This window comes from Cucumis sativus, chromosome 4, assembly GCF_000004075.3.
Source record: "Cucumis sativus cultivar 9930 chromosome 4, Cucumber_9930_V3, whole genome shotgun sequence".
In the NCBI taxonomy this organism is placed as follows: domain Eukaryota; kingdom Viridiplantae; phylum Streptophyta; class Magnoliopsida; order Cucurbitales; family Cucurbitaceae; genus Cucumis; species Cucumis sativus.
The window spans coordinates 24,611,538-24,622,266 of record NC_026658.2 but is presented as its reverse complement, the minus strand read 5'-3'; the positions used below and the strand labels follow the sequence as shown (position 1 = coordinate 24,622,266).

Genomic DNA, 10,729 nt, shown 5'->3' with positions numbered 1-10,729 from the left:
GTACAGAAGTTGGGGGCAGTGGGGGCAGAGGCAAATGAGGGGATAGCAATGTGGAAGACATAATGATCCATTGGTTAATTCGATGCTATCGCTTCTTCACGGGCCATGCCCACTCAGTACCCACGTGGGCCCATGAGAACGCCTCGTGCCAAGCCCTAATGCCAAAAGCAATTCCACGCATCACATATACACTTTCTGTCTCCTTTTTTTTTTCTTTCTCCATTTTATTATTAGTATATTTTTAAAAAACATGATAATTTATCAATTTAACAATATTTGGTGAATATATTTTGTATTTTGTTTCCATTTTATTTATAAATTTCAGAATGTTACATGTACAATTGTTTTGATTTAGTCCTTCATTGAAATATTGCAATTTTACTATGAACACTTAAGTTTTGTTTCTATTGGATTTGTATGTTTCAAATCCATACAACATTTTGATTATTTTTATTAAATACTTGTTTTCAATATTTGATAATAAGTTTAATAGCAGTGGAAATTATAATTTCTTCAACAAAAAAATATTATTTTAATAAATAATAATAAAAATAGTGGATAATAAAAAGATTAGATCATGTGGAGTCTCTTTTGACATATCAAATAATGAAACTTATAGATCACATCCAAAAATTTCATATAACAATTTAAAGAAAGAATATTTAGTTACAGAAATTGAAAAATAAATAAATTGGAAAAAAAAAACGTAGTTTTAAAAAAATAAAACATTACAAACATTCAAATATCACATGATAAGAAAAAATGTAATTATAATAGGAAGCCATTTTAAAAATAATAACTAAATATATAACAATATTTGAAAAAAATCGTAAATATAACAAAATTTATCACGGATAAACTTCAATAGTTAATAGATTATTATAGCTCACTAGTTATAAACGAATGTTTGCAACATAGTCTATCAATAATAGACTTTAACATATTGTAACGATATGAATCTTTCACGATGAAACCGATGTTACTACTAATCTAATTATCTTAACTTTATAAAAATAATAGTGCAAACATAAATCAAGCAATTTTCATATACTCGATCAGGGTCCACTCATCATCGACATTATGTTCTTGCCTTACCTGAACAACATGAAATACAAAATTATCAGTTTAAAAATAACCGACAAGTCATTTCCTACCATAACCTTTTTGGTAAGTTGTTAAACTCATTATATTCCAACCCAGGCATGATGTACATGATAATGTGATATAGACGATGACCTTTAAGAATCACAAATCATTGGCAGTAAACCCAGTGTCTCAATTATAGTCCTTGATTAACAAAGGGACGTTACTTTAAAAAACTATGTAGAGTTTATAACATAATTCACCATGCATATACTAAAATAGACTATCAAAATTATTAAGTATATGTTAGATATTAGTAATACAATGACTTTCAGTAATTAAAATGATCGTTTTTTCAAACACACATGGATTGAAATATATATTTGAAAACTCTGTCCTGCTAACATTGATCAATCCTCGAGTTTGATTGGAAATGGGAAAAGAAATAGATGTTTAAGTTTGTTTTTTCAATCATTCAATTCTAAGTGAAGGAGATTGGATGTCTCCTCTTTTGTACTTTTGTTGACGGGTTACCTTATAGAGGGAAAAAAAGAGCTATATGTGTAAAATTGAAGTACAGATTAAACATTTATTATATGCATTTATTATGGTGGAATTATTATGCTAATTTTCAGTTTAATCATGATTGAAGTGTTGGGGAGACTTTAATCTAGTTTATTTGGGTCAAGCAATATGCCCAAATTGGTTGCACAGGTGTTCGTGGTAGGATTTTGATATTTATTATCAAATTGAGTATGAGTATTTAAATTTTGAAATCTCTGAATAGATATGCGTCATAACTTCCCAGACACAAGTCAACATTTGTTTTCCAACACAAAATTGTATTTAACATTTATCTATACTACTATGGACGTTTCGTTCTATATTTAAGAAAGAGTTCATCTAGATTTAGATCCTTATAGAATATTTAACTATTTTTATTTAAAACGTTAGTCGTATCTACAAAAAAAATAACTTTTAGTGAACTATTTTAATGAACGGTTTAATAGAATATCTAGTAGTAAAAAGAGTCGAAAATAGTTGAATAGTAAGTATCTCTTCAACCTTGTTTAAGAAAGTTTTCTGAATGATCACTATATAGTTAAAGTTTGAAACAGTCTTTCACTTAATAAAGTTTTTAACTAGTTTTTAAAAAAGTTAAAATACTACCAAATTTATTATATAATTGATAGACTCTTATAATTTATTAATAATAAACCAATATTTGTAATATTATCTATTAGCGACAGACTTCTGTCGTCGTTGATAAATAGATTATGACAAACTTTGTTTTATTTGCAATTTATTCAAATATCACTATATGTATACACGTAAATGTCAATCATTTGAATCTAATTGTTATATTGTCATTGTTTGAATTAGTTACGTATACATTTTTTCAGCCTCTGGACAATTGTTTTCTTCTTTCTTCTTTTTCAGTGAAAATTAGAACCAGAATTTTATTGACCCATCCTTTGCTAAGTCCATAGCATATTTGTTTTATCAAGTCTTTTATTCTCACAAAAAAGAAAACAAAAAGTATCATATTGTTTTTATTGAATTGATAAAGATGAAGTTAAAAGTTGAAGAAATGGGAAATTGATATTGAATTTATAGAGAAAAAAACAGAGAATCAGTAGGAAGGGATGGAGACTGATGAGAGGAATATCAACAATATCAACATCACTGCAAAGAACAATAGATTTTGTATACTTCCATTGCGAGTCCATTTTCTGTGTTGTGGAAGCTAAAACGAGTTTAACCTAATAATAATAAATACAACCATTCTCCTTAAAAAAAAAAAGTTAGCAATTCAATTTGTCGTTGGATTAAAGGAAAAAAAGATAACCCAAATAATTATTTGTGTTTTATTGTATTTGCATTAGTTCTATATATATTATAAATAATAATTTTGCATGTAGAGTTATTGGATAATAATTAATTGATTAATAAAAGAATCACTTTAATGGGTTCATGTGAGGCAGCGGTGGTAGCAATGAGCATGGCAAAAAGGTACACATGAATTCCACTTTCGGCGACGAGATTGGTACCTCAATCTGCTCTTCGATTTTCAGATGTTTTTATATATAATTACTGTTGAATTCCAACATGACGTCATGAGATAATTCTTAGCGTTCCAGGATCAAGGAAGCAGCTTAGGTAACTTTCAATCTGAAGGAAATTATTTTGATTGTAAAGTTTATTATGAACGATTCCATTTTAGGGCATTGGAAGGCGGATTTGTCGGGGAAACCTTGAGGAAATTTGCTTGTGCCCACGGTTAGTAATGCTACTGGCTGTTTTTTATTGACTCGTTGATCGATGGATTCTAATGTTATTTAGTCATTTGCGGCTGAGTTTTACAAATTTGAATGATGAATTTTGCAGCAATTGTTCTTGCTCCAGCAGCAGCAGTGCAATTTCTCTCACGTACGTAACCCTAATTTTCAACGTAATCCACATTTTTCGTTTCCAGTACTTCGTTTTTCAATCGGTTGAATGTAGAGAAAGAATCGGCGTGGTTTTGTGATTCAGCAGGTTAATCAGCCACTGCAATTGCCTTTGCTTTCTCCGGCGAGCGCTAAACATTTAAGAGCGACGGTTCTCCCCAATTTTGTCTTTACTGACAATCCGCTCCTTGATTGAGGCCGTTCCCTCTGCTTTTCCCGACGAGCTCTGACCATTTAGAAGCAGTCTTTCTCCCCAATTTGTCTCCACAAGAAACTCGTTCGCAGATTGAAGCCATACACTCTGACATCGGGTACGTGAATTCATCTTGGAATCGATAATGGATCGTCTCTGTTAACTTGATTCTTTCGTCCTTCCCTGACCGACCTCTTTCTCGTTGAGAGATTAGATCGGCCCACTCGCGTCGTGAGGATGGCACCACAGCGTCGTCTTCCAATCTTATTCCCGAAGAAAATACAACCACTGAAAATTCCATCAACATTTCACAGCGGATTGCCCTCTTTCCCACCAATCCCTAGAAATCTCGTCGAGTGTTCCCGGAGATAACAGCGGTCCTGGAAACCGGCGAACCCTCGGAGTTTCCGGGTAATAATCGATTCTAATTCTAAATATTTGTTAAAGATACAAAATTAAAAATCAAATTCAAAAGAAACCTCTTACTCCTTACCCATTACAAAGTTGAACAATAGTTGCCCATCATTCAGTACAACAGAAACACTCCCATTAAGTAAACAGAGAATTGTTTAGCAAAATTTCACCAGAAATGGCTTATCACAAGAGATAACCATTGTCTCATTAGGCTAAAACTTGGGCTGGGCCAACCAACGTGTGGGGCGTGACCGTCCAAAAACCCGCTCTCTTTTTTAACTTTACACTGTCAATTGGGATACAATTTAACATTTGTCATTGCTGAAACAGGCTAAGATCTACCTACAAAGTAGTGTCCCATTCTTATTTGACTTCCTGTCATAAAACGCGTTGAACAGCCCCCAAAGTACACAATCTCTTAATTAATATAAATATAGAATCAATATTCTCTAATTACAATGATGTCAATTTATACTTCACTTTTTCAAATTTTTTTTTTGCTGTTTTAGGCATGCATGGTCAAGAATCAAAATAACATACTCATCTTCTCTCCACATTCTCCCTTTTCCGTCTTAGTATTATACCTCCCAATTGTCCATGTTTGGATGTGATTGTGAATTTGTGGCAAACTCCTGCATAAAGTTCAAGCTTTACTAATTGTAGAGATATGGTGTAAATGAAATATTAGGGGAAAAAAGGACAATATTGTACAACTAATAACGATCTATCATTTTTACTTACAATAAAAAAAAGTTGGCTTTTAAAGAAGTTGAAGCAATTGATGAGGACGAGGAACTATACACTTACAAAAACTTTATAAATATAAATATTTTATTACTTTCTTTTCACTCATTATTTGAACCGCACTTTTCTTTTCCCCAACTCCTAAATTCAACTTACTTTTCTGACTGGATTTAGGGTATTTTGACTAAGATTTGGATGTTTTCGTAATTGATTAGTATTATTTAGAGGAATAGAAGTTATTTTTCTTATGAATTGAACAATGGGATTGGGTGGGTTGTTTATTGGAGGGTAAAAATGTAAATAAGTTTAAGGAATAATTAGAAAAGAAAAGGAAAAAAGGGAAATTTAATGGAGATGGATTAAATGATTGGGAAATAGTATAGTAGAATTAGAATTAAAATAAAAAAGGGGTTGGGTGGGAGGAGGAGGAGGTGCGGGAGGGAAATGGGAATCCGTAAAATATATATATATGATTGGGGAAAATAAGAAACGCTGGCGTTTCACTTTAAAACCCGGGAAGTACCAAAATGGGGAAAGTCCCCGAAAAATTTCAAAATTGAGCCAAAAATCTGAAAGGATTGGTTTCCCGAATGGAAGAGCGCGCAACCTTAATGTTTCTGCAGATTTACATAATTTCGTTTGGTTGTTTTGTAAAACAAAACTGGCGCTTCTCATTTTCCCCAAATTCTATTCCCAATTTCATTGTTAGTACATATTCAACCCGCGCCAACTCCAAAACCTCTCACTTAACCGAACATTCCCCTTCTCCTTCTCAGTTCCCCTTTTCCAGCCCTTTTCAGATCCCATCTTCCTTCAAACTATGGCGGATAAGGAGAATATATTTCGATTCACCAGAGCTTCTAAGAAGAGAGCCGCCGACGCTGCTGCTACCCTCGACGACCGCTCCTCTAACAAGAGGAGAGTCGTTCTCGGTGAGCTTCCTATTTTACAGAATGCTTCTTCTTCCCTCGATCGTAAGTCCAGGTCTAGAGCTACCAGGCATAGACGGAGAGTAAAATCCAAGGACACTGCTGGCACCAGTGCTGCTGCTGAAATCAATACACTTCCCCAAGCCGAAGGTGATGTCAAGTTATCTGATGAGCCCAATTCTGAAGACCCGCAAATGTGCAGGGTTTACGCTTCTGATATTTATGAATATCTTCGTGCAATGGAGGTCTGGGTTTTTCTCCTCTTCTTAAATTAAATTTTAAGAAACCATATTTATAGTTGTAGATTACGGGTTGTGTGATTCGAATATTCACCGTTCTCCACTTTAATTGCTTCTAGTTTAAAAATTAGACTTAGTTATGGGGGTTTTGTTTAGGAGTGGATTATGTTCGTCCAATTCTCACAAACATCTTAGCGGTGGTGGAAGAAGATTATGTGCGTGTGTGTGTTTTTGTGTTGGGGAGGGGGGGGGGGGGGGGGGGTGCGTTGGGGAAGCTGGGTATGATATTCAATTCGTATTTCAGATCTTAATTTTAATCTGATTAGTCATATTTCAATGTTGCCCTGATATCTGGGATTAGTATGAAAGCATGTGTGTGTTGGGGTTTTCTGCTATCTGGGTATTTTCTTATTGCTGATTCTTATTTAAACATTCCAGACTGATCCAAGAAGAAGACCCTTACCAGATTACATTGGGAGGGTGCAAAATGATATTAGTGCCAATATGAGGGGGATTCTGGTGGATTGGTTGGTTGAAGTTGCAGAAGAATACAAACTAGTTTCAGATACTCTTTACCTCTCTATTTCATATGTTGATAGATACTTATCCCTAAATGCAATCAGCAGGCAAAAACTTCAGTTGGTGGGCGTTTCTGCTATGCTCATTGCCTCGTAAGCCCATTGACACTCCCACTGTTCTTTTGTCCTCTGGCTTGTTTGTGCTTTACATTAAGTCACCCATTAACATTGTTTCTTTTTGAATATTTGTGTGCGAAGAAAGTATGAAGAAATCAGTCCTCCACATGTTGAAGAATTTGTTTATATCACAGACAATACCTACAATAGAGAAGAGGTAATTCTCTACTCATCTAATGTTTAATTTATGTCAATCCTCTGATAAGTTTAGTCATAATCAAGATTGGTTAGATCACGGTGTTTGTATTTATTTTGATTCTGAAGGTGGTTGAGATGGAGGCTGAAATATTGAAGTCACTGGAATTTGAACTTGGAAATCCCACGATAAAGACCTTTTTAAGGCAAGTGCAATGGGTCTATCTTTCACTGTTTGTAATTGTGCAAAATGTGCAGCACTTGCTTGATTTTCTAACTTATGGAGCATTTTTGTGATGTGCAGGAGATTCACATTGGTTGCTCAAGAGACTTACGAGGTAACCTCCTAATTCTTTGTCAATTTTAAAGATGTTCCACAATAATTACAGTCACTTATACCTTGTTGGTATTTGCAGTTTAATACCTTGCAATTTGAATTCTTGGGCTACTATCTTGCTGAGTTAAGCCTACTAGACTACAACTGTGTTAAATTCTTACCGTCTCTTGTTGCTGCATCTGTTACATTTCTAGCCCGATTTATGATTCAATCCAAGAAGCATCCATGGGTAAGATTTTTGGAACTGGATTAAAATGCATCATATTGTTTTTGGTAGGGATCGAGCATTTGTAACATATGTATATTTTGTAGACCTCCAGATTGGAGCATTTTACTGGATATAAGCCAGCTGATATGAAGGATTGCATTCTACTTGTACATGATTTATACCTTAGCAGAAGAGGAGGTGCTTTGTCAGCTATAAGGGAGAAATACAAACAGCACAAGGTATTTTCATGATTAAATCTCTACTTTTGTTACTGGATAGAGGTTCTTATTATATTATGATTGAAAATTTTAGCTTCCGAGAGTTTTTGGAATATAGCACTTGTATTAATTTGTATATTATCGACTCCTGTTTTATTGCAGTTCAAATTTGTGTCTGTAATGCCTTCACCTCCAGAGATTCCTATTCCATATTTTGAAGATGTTAGAATATGAATGTACAAGATGACAATAGTAGTTAGGAACTTACGATATGGGAGTGAATAGAAATTTATATTAGATAGGAATCTGAATTCCAGAGGCATGGTTCGGTTTCGATCTACACAAGCTCTATAAGGCATTAGCTGATGGGCGAAGTGTCCACTTGGAATGGAACATTTTTGTGCACTGGAAGGCAAGCCAAAGCTTGAAGGCCAAGCTGGCATATTTTCTTTCCCACAACATTTATTGCATTTTCTTCCCTTGTAAAGATTTCTTTTGGAAAACAGATAACCCGATGTGGCTCACTTCGTAGATTTTAGGGTGTGTTTAGTTCTGTACAAAATTCAGCAATGCACATCATGCATTGGGCCGGAAGCCCATTCGAAAGCATAGAGTTCTCATATATATATATATATTATATATATATTTTCTTTTTTGAAGTTTGAGTTGGCAATGTACATAAACCACATGTCTAATAATTGCGAGAACTATAAAGGGTGGCTTGAAAAGCATCAAAATATAGCATATTGTCATTCATGCATTCTTAAAAGTTTTCTGAAGGGACAAATAGGGTATTTTCCAAATTCCTACTTGTACATGGATTGGTAGAAGAGGGAAAACGCAGAAGAGAAGAAAAGAGAAGAGTCAATATGGATATGCTACAACAAATGCTATACATAGCCTTAAAGTGACCCTCTGTCTTCAGAGATTGAAGGGACTGAAAGCTAGAAAGAAAAGGAAGAATGGAAGAAAGAATATTAAAAAGGATTCTGCTGAAAAGGAAAAGTTGCCGCGTCTCGTCTGCTGTGTTGCTATTTTGCAGGTTGTATACTCAATTGCATTCATTTAAGCTTCTACTTTTCTTTTATCCTTCTTTACTGCGTTGCACTGCCATACAAAGCCATGTGACTTTTCCCTCCAAGTAATCTAAGAACACCATTGTTACGAAGTAAGTACCTGGGTTTCTTCTTCTATCTCCCCATTTCCTCCCTCCATGGAAGCTCGACTGCTTCTGTTAATGGCAGTTATCACACTTCTGGTCTCTGGTGATAACAAAGCGACGATGGGGGCTGCTGCTGTTGCCTTTATCGATCAACATCCGTTATCCAATATGCAGGAGAAGCACAGGAAACATCTGCAGTTGCTGTCGTCGCCCCCACCGCGGAGTCACTTGTTCAATGCTCTCTTTGCAAGCAAGAGAAAAGTCCCCAACACTTGGGATCCAATCCACAATCGTTGAAGCTGTCTGGTTGTTTGAATCTTTAGGGAGGAATAGGAATATGGGATTATGAGGTCGGCTTCCGATCTGATTAGAGTATGAATTTCGGTTAAAATAGTGGTGTTGATTCTATTGGTAGACGTGGTCAGGTGGACTTTTGGTTTGCTTGCCTTCCTTCAGTTCGTGTATTCGGACATCTACTCGATCTCAGCCTTTTTCTGGGTGCAAACTTTATAGGGAAATGCTACCTATTTCTTTCCCTTTTCTTTTTATCACAATCATTTTAGTAAAATTCAATTAAATATAAAACCCTTTCCACAGATATCTTCTCCAAAATCTGTTTGTGTGGTGTGGCCATAGTATTTTTTCTTCTCTTTTGTGTCCAACTATCTCTGTAAGCCTCAATAATATTTAAAATATTTATGCTAATTTCACTGGGATCATGATGTGCAACTATGTATGGTTCTTATTTATCCTGGTCGACTATTGATGCAGTGGTTGTATAGATGTATCTAGATATAATTTTTTAGTCATTGCTAGTTGCATTTTTGGTTAGTGTGGGATGCAAAGATCTCGTTTGGTTTTTCTAAATAAATGTAGAATAAATTAAATTATATCTCAAATTCTCATTTCCACTAGTTAGAGTCAATTTAGCAATTTTGATGATAAAATTTTAAATAATTAAGAGTAGGAAAAAAGAATGACATCGAAACATACAATGGTTCGCTTTAAGCTTGAAACTACGTTCAACCTTCTGCTACCCAAACTCGGTAACTTGAAATTAACCATAAGAGAAGCCATTAACTCAATAAAATAGACAGACTAAACTTACAAGCAGTTTTCGTCTGGTCCATCTCTTTCATTCACCATGCTCTCTCTCAGGTGCAATTCTTCTTCAACCAAAGGACTCAGTGCGCTATGTGCCTCACGCCACAGCCCTCCATGCCCTTTCTTCATTTCATTAACATCTATATATACACTAATATGAAAATCATGAATTATACACCTGTAATTCTTACTATTGTTGAATTCATTGTAATTGTGAATGGTAGCACACTTCTTTGTTTCAATATGTATATTCTGGTAACACAGTTTCTATTTCATTAATATGTCTACTCGAGCCATAAACTTTTAAAGGAGACATTTTAATCATTAAGATTTGAAAATTAATTTTAAATGGTCCCTAGACTCTTTTGACCGTTCGTTGACTAACAAAATTATTAGGATGTGTTGTTAAAATTTGCTCAGTGATTTGGAAAATTAATTAAATTAAAAATATTTATTTATTTATGGTTTCTTCCTCATCTCGTTGCCACCATTGATTTATATTTATTTAGGTAGGAATAGGATATTCTAAATGATGCTTCATCCATTTTAGAAGATTTTGTTTATTTCTTTAAAAATTGCTGACATCTATAGAGATCTCAAGTTAATTTATGTAAAGTATATTGCTCATATACTTTTGAAAATATTAGCACATTACTTTTTTTTTTTTTTTTGTGTTAATAAATATAATTGAAAAGTATATGTTGTTCAATATATATCAATAAAAAAAATTGAGTGTGTTTGGAATGCATGATACCATATATGATATAACTCTAGTTGACCACCTATCCGAAAGAAAGTCTTGACCTTAATTAGTTCTT

General features: G+C 34.2%; 1 protein-coding gene across 4 annotated transcripts; it reads left to right on the top strand.

The window, feature by feature from the left end:
- Positions 1-3,087: 3,087 nt before the first annotated feature.
- On the top strand, positions 3,088-9,523 carry LOC101207493 (putative cyclin-A3-1). Of its 4 annotated transcripts, none has more exons than XM_031884363.1 (13): positions 3,088-3,243; positions 3,308-3,363; positions 3,472-3,513; positions 3,622-3,844; positions 3,941-4,137; positions 5,661-6,058; positions 6,491-6,723; positions 6,829-6,904; positions 7,012-7,088; positions 7,187-7,220; positions 7,299-7,448; positions 7,532-7,666; positions 7,808-9,523. In XM_031884363.1, exons 6-13 carry the CDS (start codon positions 5,705-5,707, stop codon positions 7,877-7,879), a joined length of 1,131 nt encoding a protein of 376 aa, XP_031740223.1. In that variant the 5' UTR covers positions 3,088-3,243; positions 3,308-3,363; positions 3,472-3,513; positions 3,622-3,844; positions 3,941-4,137; positions 5,661-5,704; the 3' UTR covers positions 7,880-9,523. The 4 variants fall into 4 exon arrangements, with proteins under 4 accessions (XP_031740223.1, XP_011654141.1, XP_011654140.1 ...); XM_011655839.2 differs by having other exon boundaries at positions 3,619-3,844; XM_011655838.2 differs by having other exon boundaries at positions 3,089-3,363.
- Positions 9,524-10,729: the final 1,206 nt, after the last annotated feature.

Excerpts from the sequence above, each read along its gene's own strand:
- LOC101207493 (XM_031884363.1), top strand. The coding sequence starts at position 5,705 with ATGGCGGATAAGGAGAATATATTTCGATTCACCAGAGCTTCTAAGAAG. Across the intron at positions 6,905-7,011 it reads ATACCTACAATAGAGAAGAG|GTGGTTGAGATGGAGGCTGA; the intron begins GTAATTCTCTAC and ends TTGATTCTGAAG. Across the intron at positions 7,089-7,186 it reads ACGATAAAGACCTTTTTAAG|GAGATTCACATTGGTTGCTC; the intron begins GCAAGTGCAATG and ends TGTGATGTGCAG.